General features: G+C 48.1%; 1 protein-coding gene across 2 annotated transcripts; it reads left to right on the forward strand.

Annotated features, from left to right (window-relative positions):
• The first annotated feature begins 174 nt into the window (after positions 1 to 174).
• CCM2 (CCM2 scaffold protein) lies at positions 175 to 19910 on the forward strand. 2 transcript variants are annotated; one of them, XM_032236814.1, is made up of 10 exons: positions 175 to 407; positions 4283 to 4456; positions 6638 to 6721; positions 8733 to 8916; positions 11380 to 11516; positions 12449 to 12584; positions 14691 to 14748; positions 16103 to 16241; positions 16715 to 16853; positions 17178 to 19910. In XM_032236814.1, exons 1-10 carry the CDS (start codon positions 378 to 380, stop codon positions 17456 to 17458), a joined length of 1362 nt encoding a protein of 453 aa, XP_032092705.1. In that variant the 5' UTR covers positions 175 to 377; the 3' UTR covers positions 17459 to 19910. The 2 variants fall into 2 exon arrangements, with proteins under 2 accessions (XP_032092705.1, XP_032092706.1); XM_032236815.1 differs by lacking the exon at positions 175 to 407 and adding an exon at positions 3892 to 4111.
• The last annotated feature ends 2475 nt before the right edge of the window (positions 19911 to 22385 follow it).

Here is a 22385-nt window from a genome sequence, read left to right on the forward strand (position 1 = left end):
TTATGCTACACCGGAACCTTTCTATTTTTCAGCGCTCTACCTTCGTTAGTTCGGGATTGGTTCACGCATGCGCTTCGGGCCTCCGACGAGCCGGCTAGCCTTAGTCTCTTCTCCTCCGCGGAGGACTGACGTCAGTCCTCCACCTAGCCGAGCGTCGTCGCCAGGCATGAAGGAGAGGCGCGCGCGCGGGGCATGCCGGGAACGCCGCCGACGCCCAAGATGGCGGCAGTATTGAAAAGTTGGTGCCGGGGCGGCGGCGGCGGCGCTTTTCCGAGCTCGGCTTGAAGCCTCTGGGGGCTTTCCCAAGGCGGCGATGGCGGGGCAGTGAAGGGCGAGGGGAGCCGGCGGGGAAGATGCCTCCGGGCCCCGCCTGAGACATGGAGGAGGAAGGCAAGAGGGGCAAAAAGGTGAGAGGGGCGTGGCCTTTGGGCCAGAGGGAGGGGCTTGTTTCTATGGGGGCGGGGGGAAGGCTTCTGTAGGCGGTGGCTTCGCACTACAGAGCCCATCCTCCAAAAGGGTGATCCACTAAACCAGAGAACATCGTCAGTGGCTTAGGACTACAAAGCCCATCTTTCAAAAGAGTGACCCGCTGCAGAGTCTGTCGCCAATGGCTTCGGACTACAGAGTCCATCTTCCATCATCGTGATCCGCTACACAGTCTATCATCAATGGAGACAACAGAGCCCATCCTCTAAAAGGTCGATCTGCTATAGAGCCTGTCACCCTTGGACTACATAGCCCATTGTCCTCTCTGCAACTTGGGCATCCTGGCAGGAGAGTTGTGCTGATTGGGCTTTGCTCCCACCCCACCCTGAATTTGGTCTTGGACTACAGAGCCCATCATCCCAAATGGTAATGGATTTGAGTCTATTGGACTCAATGGTCTACGTAGCACATCATCCTCCACCTTCGGCCTTCTAGAGTTCTGCTGGGTGCATTTTCTCCCCCCCCTCCAAATTTGCCTTTGAACTACAGATCCCAGTGCTGGACTCTAGAGCCCATCATCCTCAATGGTGTTGGACTATATAGCCCATCATCCTCTCTGCCTTGGGCATCCTGGCAGGAGAGTTGTGGTGGTTGGGCTTCGCTCCCCGCCCCCCCAAATCTGGGCTTGAACTGTCGTCCTCAATGGCATTGGATTACAAAGCCCATTGTGCCCTCTATGCCTTGGACATCCTCGGGTGGCAGGAGGGCTGGGCTGGTTGGCCTTTGTTCTCCTACCCCCCCAAATTCGGAGTGGCCTTGGAGCATACAGAGCCCTTCATCCCAAATGGACTGGAAAGTCCGTCACCCCAAATGGCAATGGACTACAAAGTCCATCATCCTTGCCACCCCTTGGGCGACCTGGGGGATGGTGGACTCTGGGGTTCGTGGATGGAGGAAAAGTACTGGTTGGACTTTTTTTTCTCCCCCTCTCTCCTCCAAAAGGGTGAAGGGCTACAGAGCCCATCATCCTCTGCGCCAGGGCATCCTTGGTGTGCTGTGCTGGTTATGTCTCCTGAGTTTCAAGGTTCCTTCCCCTGATGGTCCTTTGCCTGCATGACCAAAATAGATCTGATAGCCCATTTTCCCCATAATTTAAATTAATGAATTTCTATTCTTCACTCCAGGAGATTCTCTCTCTCTCTTCTTCTCTCCCTCCCTCTTTTTCTTTCTCTTTCCCTTGTTCTCTCATTCTCCCTTTGTCTCTTAATCTGCCTCTCCCTCCTTCTCTGTCTCTCTCTCACACATTTCTCCCTTTTTCATTGTCTTTCCCTCATTTTCTCGTTCTCTCTCTTATTCTGCCTGTTTTTCTCTCTCCCTTTCTTTCTCCCTCCCTCCCTCCCTCTCCCTCTTTCTTTCTTTCCCTCCTTTTCTTTTTCTTTATTACTTTCCCCCGTTTTCTCATTCTCATTTTTTCTCTCTCATTCTTTCCCTCTTTCTCTCTTTCTTTTTCCCTCCATTCTTTCATTCTCTCCCCCACTCTGTCTCTTTCTCTCTCACTCTTTTTTTATTCTCTCAACTCTTACTTTCCTTCCTCCCCTCCCCTTTTCTCATTCTCTTTCTCATTCTATCCCATTCTCTTACTTTTACAATTACCTCAGGACTAGAACTCCCAGTCTCCTGGTTCCTTGGTCAGCACAGGGTCCATGAAGTTTTGAAGGTGGATATTAGATGGGAAATTTGTCAACCATCTTGACTATACCAAAATGGAATGAATACTGTAGATCAGTGTTTTTCAACCTTTTTTGTGCAAAGGCACACTTTTTTCATGAAAAAAATCACGAGGCACACCACCATTAGAAAATGTTAAAAAAAATTAACTCTGTGCCTATATTGACTATATATAAAGTAATTCTCCCACGGCACACCTTACACTATGTCACGGCACACTAGTGTGCCGCGGCACAGTGGTTGAAAAACACTGCTGTAGATAGATAGATAGATAGATAGATAGATAGATAGATAGATAGATAGATAGATAGATAGATAGATAGATATTTTTATATTTTTAAGGGTGTGTTTATATATATATATATATATACATACATGCGCGCACACACAAACACACACATAAAGGATGTGGTATTACCGACAACCCTCATAGTTTCTTACACTTCCTGTCGATCTATTATGGTTACAAATGCCACAAATAAAGAAATTTCTTTTCCTTAGTAAATGTGTTGGCTTTTACCTAGGAAAATTTTTTAAACGCGAAAGCTCGGGTTTTTCAGAATGAAATTTGCAAAGGCAGAGAGTCCTTCCAACTTTCATATGTGTCATCCAAACAAATTTCATGCCACAGTCACACACAAAAAATTCGTGAGATGAACCCGTTGTCCTCTCTGCCCCTAGAGATAGCTTTTTATTTCATAACAGCTGAAACGAGATCAAGATCGTTCCAATTAATTCTTGCAATTAATTCTTGCAATTAATTCCTGACTGGTTTCCCTTGTGGAATGGAATTCATCCTTCAGGGTAATTGTGTACATTTCTGAATTGACACTTTGGTGTGGGGGGGAAGTTCTACCCGATCATAACCGACTTACAATTACAATGGAGCCTGAAACGCTAAGGGAGACAATTGTTCAGGGAGGGTGTCCCAGTTATGTGACTTTTCATTAAGTGAATCACCGCTGTTGGCCCACTAGGAAGCTGGTTGTTGAGTCGATCCTGCTTCCTGCTTGAGAGAAAGTCACAAAAGGGGACACAACAACGGTTCTAAATATGAACCAGTGATCCTTTTGTTACCTTGCTTAACAACGGTCACAATTGTGAGTCAAGGACGGCCAGAATTATGGCTTGTTCCAAAGGATGTAGGATAGTTTAGGGTCATATTTCTCAAAGTTGGCCACTTTCATCCTTTTTAAGACAGGGGGACTTCAATTCCCAGAATTACCCAGCCAGGTATCTGAGGAATTCTGGGAGTTGAAGTCCCCCATGGCTTAAAGTTGCTGAAGTTGAGAAATACAGGCTCGGCGGTTAAAATAGCTGATCGGGAGCAGCGAAATCTAGTCCTCCTGCATCTCAGAGAGTCCATTAATTCTCTTTCCCCATTGGAAATTAAAAAAGATTCCGTGGCTTGCCTGAAGTCTACACAATTCATTTGATATTTACTCTCACTATGTTGGTTGTGTGTTGTGTTGGATGGAGTTTTGTTGAAACACTGAAGAAGCCACAAGTGTTGCTTAAACTCCTTCTGAGACCATCTTGAATGCTCCGGGATTCTCATTCGGTCACGTTTAAATCCGTGGTCGCTCTCCGTGGTCTCGTCCTGCCGTTTGGAGGCCCATGTGATACATTTAGACGCTCTTTTGCAAAGATTTGAGCACCCCACCCCCAAAAAATCATCTCACCTCTACAGTTGTTTCCTTGGGGGAGTATCTCGGATTTTTTCCCCTCCTCGCCGATAGCTGGTTGTTGCGCTCACCAGCTCCATCCGTCGGAGGAAGCTGTGGTTTTCTCTGCATCCGCTCTCACTCATGAGAAACAGTTGCCAGTCAGCCCTCCCTTTCTGCAAATGCGCGAGTCTTTATCTCTGGTAAGATAAGTAACTCTCTGGTAAGTAAGGCGGCCGACGGCAGACTCTTCCAGGTAGTTACACTTCCAGAGGATAACGATGGAAAACGAGGTAAGGGACCGGTGATCGTCCCGTCGTCTTTGCAGGAATGGCGTGGATTTTTTCCTCTCTTCGTTGCCCCACCCCTCAAACCCTTCTCTCCCCTGCCCATCCGAAACTCCCCACTCTTGATTCCGTCAAACGCCGGCAACCCGCTCTCCCCCCCCCTCTCTTTACTTGCAGCCTGGGATCGTCTCCCCGTTCAAGCGGGTCTTCCTGAAAGGGGAGAAGGGGCGCGACAAGAAAGCCCAGGAGAAAGTCACCGAACGGCGGGCGCTGCACACGGTCCCGTTGGCTTTGCCGGATCGCTTCGAGCCGGACGTCCTCTTGAATGACTACATCGAGAAGGAAGTGAAGGTAAGGGTGACCTCTTCTTGAATGGAGAGACGTTTGAAGGGACTCGTAGAGCAGGAAGGGACCTTGGAGGTCTTCCCCCCTGCTCACGCAGGAGACCCTCATCTCCTCTTCTTCTTCCTCCTCCTCCTCCTCCTCCACTTCATAACAGACTTTTTTTTTCAATATATTTTTATTATTTTTACATTTAAAACAATGTAAAGTCGAAGTGACCATACATTCACATTATATATAGCTAGTCTCAACCATTGACAATTAGCCTACTTAATACATTGAAGAGCTGAGGTGGCACAGTGGTTAGAGTGCAGTACTGCAGGCCACTTCAGCTAACTGCTATCTGCAGTTCAACGGTTCAAATCTCACCGGCTCAAGGTTGACTCAGCCTTCCATCCTTCCGAGGTGGGTAAAATGAGGACCCGGATTGTTGTTGGGGGCAATATGCTGACTCTGTAAACCGCTTAGAGAGGGCTGAAAACCCTATGAAGCGGTATATAAGTCTAACTGCTATTGCTATTGTCTGTCCTTCTGTCCAATCACAATACATATACAGTTTGTTCCAGTCTTGTCACCTTGTCTTATACCAGTCATAAAATCTGTTCCAGACTTCAAAATATTCTGATTCCCCTTTATTTTTAAGTTCAAGAGTGGTCCTATCTGCTTCTGCACAGGCCAACACTTTTCTGATTGTATCTAGCTCTGATGGTGTATTTTCTTTTTTCCAATACTGCGCAAAAGTTATGCGTGCCGCACACTTCCTAACAGTTTTAACAATTGTGTGACTCACCTAACAACACAGAGATTCGTTTAACAACTTGAGGGATTTACTTAACCATGCGACTCACTTAATAACTGCAGGGATTCACTTAACAACCGCGGAAAAAATCGTACAAGAACAGTTGGAAGAGAGTTTGGAGATCTTCTACTCCAGCCCTCTGCTGAAGCAGCAGATCCTCTTCCTCCTCCACCACCACCTCCTTTTTCTGCTTAAAACAACAGAGTTGGAAGGGACCTTGGAGATCTTGGAGGTCTTCTAGTCTAATCCTTTGTTCAAGCAGGAGACCCTCCTCTCATGTGAATAACAGAATTGGAAGGGACTTTGGAGGTCTTCTAGTCCAACCACCTGCTCAGATTCCCCATTCCTGCTCCTCCCTTTTCCTTTTCTTCATCTTTCTCCCTTCTCTTCTTCTTTTCTTCCTCCTTTTTCTCCCTTCTCCCCTTCTTCCTCCTCCTCTTCCTCCTTTCTCTTCCTTCTTTTCCTCCTCTTTCTCCTTCTCCTCTTGCATCTCTTCCTCTTTCTCCTTTCTTTTCCTCCTCCTGCTCTTTCTCCTTTCTCTTTCTCCTTCTTCCTCCTCCTCCTTCTCATCTTCCTTCTCTTCCTCTTTCTCCTCCTTTCCCTCCTCTTCCTCTTCCTCTTCTCCTCTTCTTCGCCCTCCTCCTCCCCCTCTTCCATTTCTTCCTCCTCTTTCTCCCTTCTCTCTTCTTCCTCCTCCTCCTCCTCTTCCATCTCCTCCTCTTTCTCCTCTTTCTTCCTTCTTTTATTGCTCCTCTTCCTCCTCCTCTTCCTTTCTTTCTCCTCTTTCTCCTCTTTCTCCCTTCTCCTCCTATTCCTTCTCCGACCCCCTGCTCCAGCACAGTGACCCCCCATCCGGGAGGCCCAGCCACAGGGCCCTTGGGGTGGTTTGCCAGGTGGCTTGACTCCTGTCTACGTTGAGCACAGGTGGACCACACAAATAATCCTCGACTTACGACCATGGGTGGGGGGGAAGGGTAGAAGAGAGAAGGAAAATTTTGAAGGTGGGTCTCAAACGGAGCACCTCCAAAACTAATACGGGTCGTCTTATATCACAACCGCAACATTTTTGATCTAAGTAAGACAACGAAGCACTTTTGGGTCTATTTTACGACTCCCTTCCCACCATTGTTGTGGGAATCACTGCGATGGTTAAATCAGTGGTTGTTAAGCGAACAGGGGAATCATGGAAACCTTCCCCTCTCCTGCCCCCCCCCCCCAAGATGCCACGACCGTCCTAAATACGAGTCAGTCTGAATTTTGATCCCCTGATCACAGGAGAAAAACTGACCTCTTTTTTTTTTTCAGGGCCGTCATAAGATCAAATGGTCACTAAGTGAACTGTTTCTCTTTCATTGTAATCCCCCCCCTTTTTCCCCCCCCCCGCTTTTCAGTATTTGGGCCAAATAACGTCGGTTCCAGGATACCTGAATCCCTCCAGCCGCACCGAAATTCTTCATTTAATCGACACTGCAAAGGTAGGCGACCCTTTCCGCCCGCAAGTCCTCGACTTAGAACCGTTCCAAGTTATGACGGCGCTGGGGGGGAAAAAGCACGACTTGGGAGCATTTTTCACACTTACGACCGGTATTATACACCCTTGTGACCGTCACAGTGTTTTGCTGCCATTCAGGGAGATGCAAATCTGGAGTCTTGGCAACTGACTTGTCTTTATGACGGTGGTGGTGAATGGGATCTCCTTCGGACAAGTCACAGGGGAAAGTCAGATTCTCTTAACGACTGTATGACTAATTGAACTGCTGCAGCGTCACAGGGAAGAAAAGCCAGATTTACTTAATGCCCATGTAACTAATTGAACCACTGCAGCGATTCACTTAATGACCTGTATGACTAACGAACTGCATCGATTCACTCAACGCCCATGTGATTAATTGAACCGATGCAGCAATTCACTTAACGACCTGAAAGATTCCCCTAGTCATCCCTAGCCCCAGAGATGCCGTGCTCCGTTCCCGTCATAAGTCGAGGACTACCTGTGTTCTCAGTGGAACTATCGAGAAATATTTATGATGTGATCATCCCGAGGTGGAGAAGGGTTCATTTAGTGACTGAAGTTACGAACGTGACTTAGGGTCATGTTTCGCGCTTATGACCAGCACAGCATTCACTGCAGCAGTCAGGAAATCCTAGCTTGACTCATACAACGCCCGTGATCCCCTTCTATGGTCCCTGAACAAGCCAAGTCAATGGGAATCACTTAACGGCTGGAGGAATTAATTTAAGAATGGCAGCGATTCACTTAAGGAATCAGGCAAGGAAAGGCGTAAAATGGAGCAACTTTCCCTTATCCCACGTCCCTCTTAGAAACGTATATTTTGGGGCTCCGTTTGTGGTCGTAAGTTGAGGAGTAAATGTATTGACCCACTGAACAATCTCATTTGAGTTTCCGTCCTGACGTAAGAGGACATTTCACAATCTAATACAGCCAGTCCTCGAATCTACGACCACACAGAGCCCGGAACTAAGAGATATTTGTGAAGTGAGTGTGACTCCATTTTACCGACTTCCTTACCACCGTTGTAAGGTGAATCGCTGCGGTCGTTAAGCGAGGGGTGCGGTTGTTAAGTGATTTTGGTTCCCCCCTTGATTTTGCTGGTTGGAAGAGGGATGGCTTGAGCCTCCCCAGGATGCTGCGACCGTCATAAATACGAGCCGGTTGTCAAACGTCGGAATACATAGCGTGTCACTGTGGGATTTGCTGCAATGGTCATAAGTGTGAAAATCAGTCGCAAGTCATTTTTTTTCTAGCAACTTCAAACAGTCAGATATAAGGGGGAACTTCACTGAGAATACCTCCTCCTCCTCCTCCTTTCTAGCACTGATGACATTCCCTAGTTAGGTCATGAGACGTCTGCAAGGAAACCACCCAGCTCAGAGAGCACCAAGGACCCCACAGTCCTCCTCCTCCCCTCCTTCCTTCCTTCCCCGACATCCCCACTTCCTAGTTAGCCCATGAGATGTTTGCAACCAAACTACCCAGCTCAGAGAGCACCAAGGATCCACAGTCGTCGTCCTCCTCCTCTTCCTTCCTTCCTTCCTTCCTTCCTTCCCCAACATCCCCACTTCCTCCTTAGCCCACGAGATGTTTGCAAAGAAACCACCCAGCTCAGAGAGCACCAAGAACCCCATAGTCCTTTTCTTCTTCTTCTTCCTCCTCCTCCTCCTCTCCTTCCTTCCTACTTATCTGCCTACCTACCTACACACCCACCCTGATGACGTTTCCCGGGTGGGTCATGAGATGTCTGCAAGAAACCCGCCCAGCGCAGAGAGCACCCAGGACCGCAAGGTTTCCACGCTTCCTCCCTTTCCCTGAGAGACATCCCTGTTTTGGGCCCTCCTGAGCCCCTTGGCAAAGAAGGGGAGTTTTCCCTTCCCCCCCTCCCCATTTTCCCATCGGGAATAGTTTGGGGAACGGATGCCTTCCGACCCCCTCCCTTCTTTCTCTCTCTCTCTCTCCCGCTCCCACAGAGGGCTCACCAGCTTCCCGGCCAGCTGACTCACGAGCACGATGCCGTGGTCAGTGTCTCGGCTTACAACGTCAAGCTCCTCTGGCGCGACGGCGAGGACCTCATCCTCCGGGTGCCCATCCACGACATTGCGTCAGTGTCGTATATCCGAGACGATTCCTCCCATCTGGTGGTCTTGAAAACAGGTAGGTGGGGAGAAGGGTGAGTCCTCGGCTTTACAACCGCCAAGGGGGATGTGTCTTTCCGTTGCTGAGCGATACGAGTGGGTCACAGCTTGCTTCAGGAGCTTTACCACCCCGTCGTTAAGTGAATCCCTACCATTGGAAGCGGGCGGAAGTCACTTCACCGCTGTCTTCCTTTGTGACATAAAGCATTGTTGAGTCGAAGACTACCTGGACCAGAGACACTTACAGGGCCCACATTGGCTTCTGTTGCCTTTTTTCTCCCTGGTTGTTAAGCGAATTGTGGCCGTCAATAAGTGAGTCATGTGGTCATTAAGCGGGTCCATTGTCTTGGCTTGTTGGATATCAGCTGGGGAGGTTGCCAGTGGAGAATCACGTCACCCAGAGACGTTGCAACAGTTACAAATGCCGATGGTCTCCCACTACAATGCTTCACTTAGTGACCATTCAGAGTTATGGGAAAAAGGGACGTGGGACCGTTTCTTTCTTCACACTTAACAGCCGTTGTGGTGGTCACGCGATCGAAATTTGGAGACTTCAGGACTGACTCGCATTTACGACGGTCCCCTTTTGCAACCACCCATCAAGCAAAGTCAATTTTGGAAGCTGGATTCACTTAACGACTGTATATTGAACAACAGCCACAGCGATTCACTTAACAGCAGGTGGCAGTGGACGGAAAAACACAGACAAAATTTCACAAATATTTCGCTTAGCAACAAAAATGTGGGGGTTTAACTGCAGTCGTAAATTCAAGGACCACCCGTATGCGGTTGTTCAAAATGAGTCACGCCCTTCTTTGTGGCCTTCATGCTGCAGTGGTAAAGCAAATCACGATGGTTGTTAAGCGGATTGCCCAGTCATTAAGTCTCTTGACTTGGCATGTTATCATTTATCCCTGTATCTCTATCATTAATCAATGTTTGTCTGTCTTCTGTCTCTACCTCTATTATCTGTACCTGTCTATCATCTATGTATTATCTATATCTCTATATCACAATATTTATCTGTCTATAATATCTCTATCATCTGTGTAGCATCTATTATCTATGTTTCTATTATCTATCTATCCATCCATCTATTCTATCTATCTCACTCTATCTATCTTATTTCTATGTCTGGCTGTCTATCACTATCCATTGATCCATCTATCTATCTATCTATCTATCTATCTATCCATCCATCTATCCATCTATTCTATCTATCTATCTATCTATCTATCTATCTATCTATCTATCTATCTATCTATATCTATCTATCCATCTATCCATCTATCCATCTATCCATCTATCCATCTATCCATCTATCCATCTATCCATCTATCTATCTATCTATCTATCTATCTATCTATCTATATCGATCCATCCATCCATCCATCTATTCTATCTATCCATCCATCTATTCTATCTATCTTTCTATCTCTCTATCCATCTATTCTATCTCTCTATCCATCTATTCTATCTATCTATCTATCCATCCATCTATCTATTCTATCTATCCATCTATTCTATCTATCTATATCGATCGATCCATCCATCCATCCATCTATTCTATCTATCTATCTATCTATCTATCTATCTATCTATCTATCTATCTATCTATATCTATCTATCCATCTATCCATCTATCCATCTATCCATCTATCCATCTATCCATCTATCCATCTATCCATCTATCTATCTATCTATCTATCTATCTATCTATCTATATCGATCCATCCATCCATCCATCTATTCTATCTATCCATCCATCTATTCTATCTATCTTTCTATCTCTCTATCCATCTATTCTATCTCTCTATCCATCTATTCTATCTATCTATCTATCCATCCATCTATTCTATCTATCCATCTATTCTATCTATCTATATCGATCCATCCATCCATCCATCTATTCTATCTATCTATCTATCTATCTATCTATCTATCTATCTATCTATCTATCTATCTATCTATCTATTCTATCTATCTATCCATCCATCTATTCTATCTATCTATCTATATCGATCCATCCATCCATCTATTCTATCTATCTATCTATCTATCTATCCATCCATCTATTCTATCTATCTATCTATATCGATCGATCGATCCATCCATCCATCCATCTATTCTATCTATCTATCCATCTATTCTATCTATCCATCCATCCATCCATCCATCTATTCTATCTCTCTATTCATCTATCTATCTATCTATCTATCTATCTATCTATCTATCTATCTATCTCATCTATCTATCATCTATTCATCTATTCTATCTATCATCCATCCATCCATCCATCCATCCATCTATCTATTTGTAATTATGTCTGTCTACCTATCATCTATCCCCCCTCCCTCTCCAAATCTCCCTCCCTTCCAGCGCTGATGATGATCCCTAGTTGGGTCCTGAAACGTCTACTACAAGGCGGGAGGCGGGTAGGGGGGGGGGGGCGTCTCCACTCACAGCCTCCGTTTTTTCTCAGCTCAGGACCCCGGCATCTCCCCCAGCCAGAGCCTTTGTGCCGAAAGCACCAAAGCTCTCGCCTCGGGCTCTCTCTCGGAGAGTGGCGTGGTGCCCGTCGAAGCCTGTTGCCTGGTGATCCTCGCCACAGAGAATAAGGTTAGATCCTCGGCCCCGGGCGCCCTGCGGTTTTCTTTTGGGTCCTCCTGCCCGAATTGCCCTCCAATGTTTTTTTAATTTATTTCATTATTAAATCGAATGCGTCTCTCCTCCCCGTCTTCCTGGCTTATATGTCTAAGGCTGGACTAGAATTCACCGTTGCCTGGTGATTGGCCCAAAGTCACCCAGCTGGCTTTCATACCTAAACCAGAACTAGAACTCACTGTCTCCGGGTTTCTAGGCCCAACCGGTGACGTACATTTCCAGGATCCTGGTTTGTCTTAATGTTTCTGCCGAGGACAACATAACTTGGTTCCCGAGAAGATCATGTGGAAGGGTTAGATCTTCCCTCCCCTTTAGTGACCAAACCGTCACCTTCCGAACCCAGCTCCCAGCGGTCCCCAGCGCAGTTCCCCCCCCCCTCGAACTTACCACCCCGATTGAGCCCCAGATTCCTGTGGCTAAGTGAGAAATTCGCTCCGTGAGTTGTGTCCCGTTTTATGACGTTCTCCTGCCCCGTCCGTTCAGGTAATCCCTGCCATTGCTCAATTAGTCCACGGTCGTTAAGAGAGTCAGACTCCCTTTTGTTGCAAAAGGGGAGGGGGGGTTGTGGGACCAGCAGGACGCTGCGAACATCGTAAATATGAGTCCGTGGCCAAATGTCCAAATTTGGCTCCTGTAACCTTTGGGGGTGCCACAACCGTCCTTTTTTGGGGGGCCGTCATAACTCCGAACAGTCACTAAGCAAAGTGTTTTAAGCTGAGTGGACTTCTTGTATTAGCCGCCCTCGGCGTAGCATCGATGGACTGCTTTCTCCTCAATGTGGTGGGTTTCTACCAGAACCTCCATCTTCTGGAAGTTCCCACCTTCTTCTGAAGGACTTCTTGGAAGGGATGTCCACCTCACCTCCGTTGGGTTCCTCCTTCCTCCAGGTCACGGGTGAGGAACTCTGCTCCCTCCTCAGCCAAGTCTTCCACATCGTTTACACGGAATCTACGATAGACTTCCTGGACAGAGCCATCTTTGATGGGGCCACCACGCCCACCCGGCATCTCTCCATACACAGCGGTAAGGAGCACCTCTTCCGGAGGCCCTTGGATTCATGGAGCAGCCGTCGAGATGGCGTCTCTCCCTCCTCCGGGGGCGGGAACAAGAGGCTTCCTCCCTCGAGTCAGGTTTTACGGGTGGGAAGTTGGATCAGGAGGTGTTGGTGGCCTGTTGAGGTTCCTCAGGACAGATCGTCTCCAGAACTTGGTCACAGGAATGTCCATAGTTGGAAAGATGGAGGTTGAAATGAGGGTGATGGGCCCTCGAGGATTTACTCCCAAGAGAAGAGAATATTTGTATCTCTGAGCTGGGTTCTTTTTTCTTGCAGACGTCTCGTGACCCAGCTAGGGAAACTCATCAGTGTTAGTAGGGTGAAAGTAGGAGAAGGAGAATGGAGGAGGAGGAGAAGGATTGTGGGATCCTTGGTGCTCTCTCAGCATCATCTCCAACTCCTTGTTGTTTTGCTGCTCCTCCTCCTCCTCGTTCTCTTTCTCCACTTTGTCTTCTTGTTCTCATTTTGATCCTGTTCCTCCTCTTTCTCTTTCTCAATCTTCTCCTTGTTCTTCTTTGTCTCCTCCACTTTGTTCTCCTAGTTCTCATTCTCCACCTGTTCCTCTTTCTCATTCTCCTTCTTCTCCACTTTGTCCTCCTCCCGTTCTTCGTCTTTTTCATTCTTGTTCTTCTCCTTCTCCACTTTGTCCTCGTTCTCCTCATTCTCCTCCTGTCCCTCCTCCTCTTCTTCCTGCCTCGTCCTCCTCCTTGTTCTCATTCTCCTCCTATTCCTCCTCCTTTCTGTTCCTCCTCAACTTCTTTGTGCTTCCTGCCCTCCTCGTTCTCCTCTTCCTCTCTTCCTCCTCCTCCTCATTCTTCTTCTTGTTCTCCTCCTCCACTTTGTCCTCCTTCTCCTTGTCCTTCTCCCCTGTTCCTCCTACTCGTTCTTCTCCTTGTTCTTCTCTGTCTCCTGCACTTTGTTCTCCTTGTTCACATTCTCATTTGCCTCCTGTTCCTCCTTTTTCTCATTCTACTTCTTCTTGTTCTTCTCCTCCTCCACTTTGTCCTCCTTCTCCTCCTTTCCTCATTCTTTTTCTCCTCCTATTCCTCCTCTCTCATTCTTCTCCTTCTCCTCCATTTTGTCCTTTCCCTCATTCTCCTCCTGTCCCTCCTCCTCCTCTTCTTCCCTCCTCCTCCTCCCCTGCCTTGTCCTCCTCCTCATTCTCCTCCTATTCCTCCTCCTTTCTGTTCTCATCTTCTTTGTGCTTCCTGCCCTCCTCCTCTTCCTCTCTTCCTCTCTTCCTCCTCATTCTTCTCCTTGTTCTTCTCTGTATCCTCCACTTTGTTCTCCTTGTTCTCCTTGTCATTCTCCTCCTGTTCCTCCTCTTTCTCATTCTACTTCTTGTTCTTCTCTTCCACTTTGTCCTCTCCTCCTTGTCCTCCTTCTCCTGTTCCCCCTCCCCGTTCTTCTCCTTGTTCTTCTCTGTCTCCTGCACTTTGTTCTCCTTGTTCACATTCTCATTCTCCTCCTGTTCCTCCTCTTTCTCATTCTACTTCTTCTCCTTGTTCTCCTTCTCCACTTTGTCCTCCTTCTCCTGCTGCTCCTCGTTCTTCTTCTACTCCTATTCCTCCTCTTTCTCATTCTACTTCTTCTCCTTGTTCTCCTTCTCCACTTTGACCTCCTCCTCCTCCTGTTCCTCATTCTTCTTCTCCTATTCCTCCTCTTTCTCATTCTCCTTCTCCTCCATTTTGTTCTTCTTATTCTCCTCCTCTCCCTCCTCCTCCTCTTCTTCCCTCCTATTCCTCCTCCTTTCTGTTCCTCCTAATCTTCTTTGCGCTTCCTGCCCTCCTCCTCCTCCTCCTCTCTTCCTCCTCGTCCTCTTGAAGCCCCCCTCCCTCCTAGCGGGGAAAATTTTCAGAAACGAGGGGGAGACCCCCTACTCATAACCTTCATTCCCTGTCGGAGGGGCCAGGGTCTCCAAAGCTCCACAGCTACTCCTTCTGCAGGTGGACCGGCCCCCGAGGGGCTTCTGCCCAGGGTTTGCTGTCAGAAAGGACCATCTCGGGTGGGGGTGGGGAGCCTGGATCCCCCACCCACCCCCTGCACTGTCCTGAAGCCCGGTTCTCCCCCCACAGATGACTCATCCACCAAAGTGGACATCAAGGACCCCTATGAAACGGAAGCCAGCACATTGTGAGTTCCATCCCCCTGGGGAGGGTCTCTCATCATCCCTACAGGTCGTCCTCGACTTATAACGACCGACACGGGGGGTCCCAGATTTTGGCCGCCGAGATGGTGGAGGGAGTTTTGGCTCCGTTTGACGAGCTTTCGTGGCCGCCGTCATTAAGCAAATCACTGCAGCTGTTCAGTGAGTTGGGCAGGGGTTAAGCGAAAGGGGGGGGTGTCACGTGAACTTCGTAAGTACACACCAGGTTCAAAGAGTCCAAATTTTGACCATGGGACCAGAGAGATGCAGCGATTGTCATAAGTGTGAAAAATGGTCATAAGTCCCTCTTTTTTTAAAAGAACTGTTTTAAGGTCCAAATTTTGATCACTTGACCATGGGGGGGTGCTTCAAGCGTCGTTAGTGCGAGGACTGGGTGAAACTCACATTTTTTTGGTGTTATTTTAACCACCAAATTTTGATCACCTGGCCATGGGGATGCTACAATCGTCGTAAGTGCGAAGACTGGGTGAAAGTCACTTTTTCAGCACCGTTTTTAAGTGCCAATTTTGATCACGTAAGCGTGGGGGGTCCTTCAATCGTCATAAATGCGAGGACTAGCTGAAATTCACTTTTTCAATACTGTTCTGAGTGCCAATTTTGATCACGTTAGCGGGGGGGGTGCTGAGAAGGTCGTGAGAGGTGTGCCTCAGGGCCACTTTTTCAGCACCGTCGTAACTTTCACCACTAAACGAATGGTCGTAAGTCAAGAACAACCTCGACTGTCCCCGATGAGGTTTGCTTCGGATGTGCGGCCGCATAAGTACTCCTCGTCTTACATTTAGCGACCATTCCAATTTACGACGGCGCTGAAAACAGTGCATTTTTTGCACTGACAACCTTCGTGGCATCTCTTAGATCCAAATTCTGACTCATATTTATGGCGATCGCAGCATCCCAGGTTGACGCAGATCCCCAAACTCAACGGGGAAGCCGCATTCATTAAACGGTGGGGGTGACTTAACAACCGCAGCACAGGAGGACCAGAGAAATCCATACAAAGGTGGCAAAGTGAATTTTAAAACGTCTCGCCTAGTGACCAAAACGTGAGTGGATGCTCGGTTTCAGTCATACATCAAGAACTGCCTCTTATTATTATAATTATCGGCGATAAGTTTTCTCTCCAAATGGAATCGAAATGGAGTACAGCTATCGGACAAGGAGTCCTCGACTTACGGCAGTGGGAAACCTAGTGGCCATCCCTGGTCCCAAGCTCCACCCCCTCCAGATTCGAGGCCCAGGCCACCCCTCTGGAAGGTCCCGGAATCACTTGTGTGTGTGCGTGTCCCTCTCCCCCCCCCCCAATCCCCCGTGTCTTTCCAGCTCTTTCCCAGAATCCTTGGATACGGCTGGAAACTCCCCCACCTCCTTCTCGGCCCAGCCGTCACCCCCCGCCAAAACAGCCAGCGACAGCGAATTGAGCACGACGGCCACAGAACTCCTGCAGGACTACATGATGACGGTAAGTGGAACGAGAGAAGGAAACTCTCCCCCCCCCCAAGAAGAGTAGGAAGGTTCCCCCCCCCCGGAGGTCATCTAGTCCAACCCTTTTCTCGAGGAGGAGACCCTTGTGGAATCACAAAATGGCAGTTGGAAGGGACCTTGGAGGTCATCCAGTCCAACCCCCCCCTTCTTGAGCAGGAGATGCTTGCAGAATAAACGTGGTTTGGAAGGGACCTTGGAGGTCATCCAGTCCAACCCCCTGCTGAAGAAGCAGATTCGGCATGCTTTAAAAGGGGAGGACTCCCAGAATCCCCCAGCCAGCTTCCTTATGTTTTATTTAGAAAGGCCTAATTTCCATAAACCATAAGTGGTGAGTTTTAACTTCTTGGAGAAAACGAACAATCTACCTTGTACCATTTATCTAAACTTGGTTTACTTCTAATGTTGGTTTGTCTTTTTATTTTGAGTAACCGCGTTCCTCCTCCGTTCTAGTTACGGACGAAGCTTTCCTCGCATGAGATCCAGCAGTTCGCCATGCTTCTGCACGAGTACCGGAACGGGGCCTCCGTCCACGAGTTTTGCGTCAACCTGAGACATCTCTACGGGGACAGCCGGAAATTCCTCCTGCTGGGTAACCTTTTCCCCAACCGGTGTGGGATTCCCCCCCCCCCAATTAATTGGGATTGTGGGTAGTTGGCTTATCCTGGCTAGTTGAGTTGGCTTCAACCGTAGGGTCCTTGGTGCTCTGTGAGTGTGGTGGTTTTGTGACAGACATTTTATTGCCTGACTAGGGAACATCATCAGGGCTAGGAGGGAGAGGGGTGTGAATGGAGGAAGGAGTGGGAGAGTCCTTGGTGCTCTCTGAGCCGGGTGGTTTTTTTCAAGGTCCCGCGTTCGAGTCCTCTGACAGGCCTTCTCCGCTGAGTCCCCTGACCACCTTCTTCCTCCTCCCAAGGTCTCCGCCCCTTCATCCCCGAGAAGGACAGCCAATACTTTGAGAACTTCCTGGAGACTATTGGCGTGAAGGACGGACGAGGGATCATCACGGATAGCTTTGGGAGATACCGGTGGACAGTGAGATCCGTCTCCAACTCCACCACCAATGGCAATGGCGCCACCGGAAGCTCCGATGACCAGTCGGCGCCGTCGGAGGGCGACGAGTGGGACCGGATGATCTCCGACATCAGCAACGACATCGAAGCGTTGGGGTGCAGCTTGGATCAAGATTCGTCGTGATCTGGGCAAGGACCCCGAGAGACATTGGAGCTTTCTTTTTCCCCCCACTCCATCCCTTTTCTTTCTCCTCTGCCTCGTTTCCCAAAGTTCCCCCGAGACTCTCAATCCCCGGCCATTTCTCCAAGCACAGGTGCTCATCGCTGCGTGTCTGTGTGAGTGAGTGGATTGTGGAGAAGCCACAAACCCCAGGAAGGTCCTCAGAAGTTTTCCCCCCGGGGGGGGGGGGAATGGTGGTGGTCTATCTCCTATCCATGGTTTTCTGCACCTTTCTACTGCTTGCGTGCTTGTCTGAATGCGTGTTCCTGGACATTTCTTGCTGTTGAAATTCCCAGTGGTTGTCTTTACATTTAAAAAGCAGGAGGAGAAGCCGTTGAGGCGCTCCACAGCTCCATTTGACGATGGGAGATGAGCTGCTCCTGTTGAACCCGCCAGCTGGTCTTCCTGGGAGTCGGTTGAGACGTCCATAAGTCTGGTGGGAGGGCAGTGGATTCAAACTCGGGGCTCCCTGTCAGGCAGGCAGGGCTGACCTCAGGGAGGGTAGAGAACCCTTAATCAGCTCTCCTTCAAGACGAGCCGCAGCTCCTCGGCTCGTCCACATGGGTCCAAACCTTCCCCGATCATGGCCAAATCCGGTCCGTTCCAAGCAGCCGGGCCTCAGGGAGGAACCTGCCCTCCCTCACACAAGCAGGATAACGTGGGTGTGGGTTTCATGGTGGACTTCTATATGGGACATTTTTAATCCTGGTTTATTTTTTTTTATTTTTTTTAAAGAGCAAGAAGGAGAGGGAACATATACATATGTACATGTGTTGTATATATTATACATACAAATGCACAGATATTTTTCTAAGCGTGTTTCACGCCACCGAGAGCTCTCCTGGCTTCGATAAACTGACATGTATGCTCTCTTAGCGCTCTGGGGAGACGGACATCTGTGTCTTTTTTTTTTTTTTAAAGCGCACCAAAGATTGTCGGGCTGTTGTGTTTTCTGTTAAACAAACACCGGTTTTGAATAATAATAAAAAAAAGCTGGCCCATGGAAGACCAACCACGACGAGGGACTTGAGAACTTCTTAGCTTTACATGTCGAGAAACTGACCAGGACACAGGCTGGTTTTGTCTGTGTGATATTGAAGGCCGAGGTGAGGAACACCTCCAGAAGTTGGATGTTTTTAAGGAAAGATTGGACAGCCAGTAGTTTGAAATGGTAGAGGGTCTCCCGCTTGGGCAGGGGGTTGGACTAGAAGACCTCCAAGGTCCCTTCCAGCTCTCTTATTCTGTGGAACAGGTTCCTCCTCACTGGTGGGGTCCATGGTGCTCTCTGAGCTTGGTGGTTTTCCTGAAGGCGTTTCGTGACACAACTAAGTGACCTCATTGGTTCTGATCCAGCTTTAGCAGAAGCAAGAAACAGACTCCTCCTCAGGAAAAAAAAACACCCCTTTTTATTATTTTCTTCTTGTGAATAAATTGCATTCACCCACCGAAAAGTCCAGCAATAGACTGGACTTAGTCTAGGACAAGGATTTAACTGCAATACAGACCTTATCAGTTCCTTGTGATGATTGCAAGGACGGGAGAGGCTGCAAATTTAAGTTCTGGCAAGCCGTCTTTGATGCACGAAACCCAATGAGCAAAAATCTTCAGAAATACAAACTGTTGTCCCCTACGACCACCACTCCTCTTTCCTTCTATTTATTCCACAGCCAGGGAGGGCCCATTCAGCGTCCACGTGTGTTTTGCTTCCCGAGTTGACTCCTTGTCCTCCGTTGTTCTCCTCTCCTAACTGCTCTGCACATACGCGCCTCTGGAATAGGCCCCAGCTGTTCTTTCTCCCCATTCCCCGCAGCAGCCTCTCCAGGGGCTGGGAAACATCAGACAGCCCTGGCTCTCTCTCTCTGCATCTGACACAGAGCCTTCCCTGGATGCCAGAAATGGCCCAAGTTCCTCCCCAACTTCCCTCCTCTGAGTCTGCCGCCAGCTCTGTTGGTGGCTGGCAGGCTACAACAATCTACACCGCCCCTTTCCTTCCTTCCCTGATGCTGTTCCTTAGTTTTGTCACGAAACGTCTACAAGTAAACCTACAATCTCAGAGAGCACCCAGGATCACCCACGGTACCACCACCACCACCTCCCTTCTAACAATGATGCTGTTCCCTAGTTGGGTGGTGAAACGTCTTGCAAGGTACAGATTCTCTCCTGGTTTCCACCTCAGTTTCTCTTCTTCCTTGTTTTGTGCTCCACACAGCCGGTCGCTCCGGCCACGTTAAAAACACAACACACTCAGAACTTGTGTCCCGATTTAAACAATGGGTTAAAATGGTTTGCCTTGAGGCTGAGATCTCGATGTAAGCTGCAAAATATTTGCTTTTTTTTTCTTCTTCTTTTTGGCAAGGCGTGGATTTCAACCACCCCGGTGTCTGAATCCGTGAGAAAAATTAAAAATCTGAATTTATTATTTTTTTTCTTTTGCAAATCCTTCCTGAGCAAGAGAGATTTGTGTCTCACAAACACACACACACACACACACATACACACACAAATGGAAGGGGGTGATCCCCAGGAACACGCTGGTGTCAGGGCCCCTTAAAGTGATAATCAAATGATAAATAAAATAACATATCTAAAAATAAGGATTCGTCTGAAATCAGGCGAGGAAAAATCTTTCCAGTGGCAGTTCAATAATTTAATGGCTCTCAACTTCCGTAAATTATGACTAAATTACGATAAATTAAATATCTTCAGTTTAGTGACTGAAGAGACAACGTCACTGAACAAAGGAACTTAGGACCTGTCGCACTTAATGACGGTCGCAGCGTTCCGCAGTCACCATCAAAATTTGGGCACTGATTTGTATTTATGACGGTCACAGCATTTCCGGTAGGGGCCACACAGTCCCCCACCCCTTTTTTGCCCTTCGGACGAGCAACATCAATGGAGAATCCAGATGGGCCTTATGAGGCCATCCATCCAGCCTCGTTTCATGCGTGTTGCGAGTTTTAGGCCGGCTGCTCAGAGTTTGAATCTTGATTATATATATGTATGTATGTATGTATGTATGTATGTATGTATGTATATATACATAGTGTGCACACTACTCCTGGAAACACCAAACCTGAAGTAGTCAGCAGCAGCCTGAAGATGACGAATGTGACTTCGTCGAAACGTCGCCAAGACATCTCCAATTCTACGCGGGAGAAAACCCGAACAACTAGAGACCTACATATATATATGTATGTATGTATGTATGTATGTATATGTGTGTGTGTGTGTGTGTGTGTAGTATTTGTGCTTCCACCCATAATTGGGGCATACTAGGGGTTGTGACTTTAAATTATATATATATACATACATACATACATATATCCATCCTTCCTTCCTCCCATAATTGGTTATACCAGGGGTTGTGACTTTAAATATATAGAGATAGATAGATGATTGATTGATTGATTGATAGATACATACATACATAGATACATACATACATACATACATACATACATACATACATATAGATAACCTGCCAGGATTTCAATCCTGAGATAAGACAAGCAGCTGTTGGGGGGGGCTTCCCACCCAGTTTTGAACAACGAAAGATAAGGGAGGGGCAGGAGGAAAGGGCCTGGATTCGTTTCACGACTGTAAAATTTGCTTTTAAGGACAGCATGGATTCGCTTAGCAGCCGTGTGGAAAACAGGCAGAGAATCGGGTGCGAGTCATGGAAACTTGGCTTAGCAGTGGAGATTCTGGACCTGATTGTGGAGTGGTTGAATGTCATCCGTTCCAGAAGGGGCTGTTTAAAGAGAGAAAACACCCCACTCCCTTCTGGGGTTGATGATGTTACCTAGTTGGGTCATCAAATGTTTGAACTAAGCTCAGAGAGCATTGAGGACCACATGGTCATTGTTCTTCTCCTCTCACTCTTCCTCCCTCCTCTTCTTCCTCTTCTCTTCCTCTTCCTCTTCCTCCCTTCTCTTCCTCTTCTTCTTCCTCCCTTCTCTTCCTTTTCCTCCTCCTCCCTTCTCTTCCTCTTCCTCCCTTCTCTTCCTCTTCCTCCTCATCCCTTCTCTTCCTCCTTGTCCCTTCTCTTCTTCTTCCTCCTTTCCTCTTCCTCCTCCTCCTTTTCCTCTTCCTCCTCCCTTCTCTTCCTCCTCCTCCCTTCTCTTCCTCTTCCTCCTCCCTTCTCTTCCTCTTCATCTCTTCTTTTCCTCTTCCTCCCTTCTCTTCTTCTTCTTCCTTCCTTCTCTTCCTCCTCTTCCCTTCTCTTCCTCCTCTTTCTCTTCTTCCTCTTTCTCCCTTCTCTTCCTCTTCCTCCTCCTCCTCCTTTCCCCTTCTGGCACTGACCATGTTCCCTAGGTGGGTCACGAGACGTCTGCAAGAAAACAACCAAGCTCAGAGACCTCGCAGTCTTCTTCTTCCCCCACTCTTCCTCCCTTCTACTGAAGCCCTGATGATGTTCCCTAGCTGGGTCACGAGACGTCTCTTAAGAAAACCACCCAGCTCAGAGAGCACCCAGGACTCCTCACCCCCCCCCCAATTTGAACCAGAGTTACAAATTCTCTCCTTTTCTTCATGCCAACGGGGCAGAAGAAAGGGCCTCCTTCCTACTTGTGCTCTTTGCTGCGTGTTTGATACAAGCCTGGTTTTGCTCCCCCAGGGGACATCCAGCTCGAGTCCTGCGGCTTCCGCTCCATCCTTACTTCTGGTTGCATCAGCTGAATGTCTCTCCCTCCGAAGATTCCCTCCGGCTTTCCGGAAATGGAAGGTTCAACCCCTTTGCAAGTTACAATAAGACGGTGAACTTTTCAGCAGATAGAGAGAGAAGATGACTTTGTCCTGAAACGAAGTAGGGTCTCTCCTGCTTGAGCAGGGAGGGTTGGACTAGATGACCTCCAGGTCCCTTCCGACTCCTGTTATTCCAGAAAGGTCT

The sequence above is a fragment of the Thamnophis elegans genome, chromosome Z, assembly GCF_009769535.1.
Source record: "Thamnophis elegans isolate rThaEle1 chromosome Z, rThaEle1.pri, whole genome shotgun sequence".
NCBI lineage: Eukaryota > Metazoa > Chordata > Lepidosauria > Squamata > Colubridae > Thamnophis > Thamnophis elegans.

What these genes read in the sequence shown, in the direction of transcription:
- CCM2 (XM_032236814.1), top strand. Translation starts at nt 378, where the DNA reads ATGGAGGAGGAAGGCAAGAGGGGCAAAAAG. An exon ending in AAGGCAAGAGGGGCAAAAAG is followed by an intron (nt 408 to 4,282) that starts GTGAGAGGGGCG and finishes CTTTACTTGCAG; the next exon opens with CCTGGGATCGTCTCCCCGTT. An exon ending in TCTGGTGGTCTTGAAAACAG is followed by an intron (nt 8,917 to 11,379) that starts GTAGGTGGGGAG and finishes GTTTTTTCTCAG; the next exon opens with CTCAGGACCCCGGCATCTCC.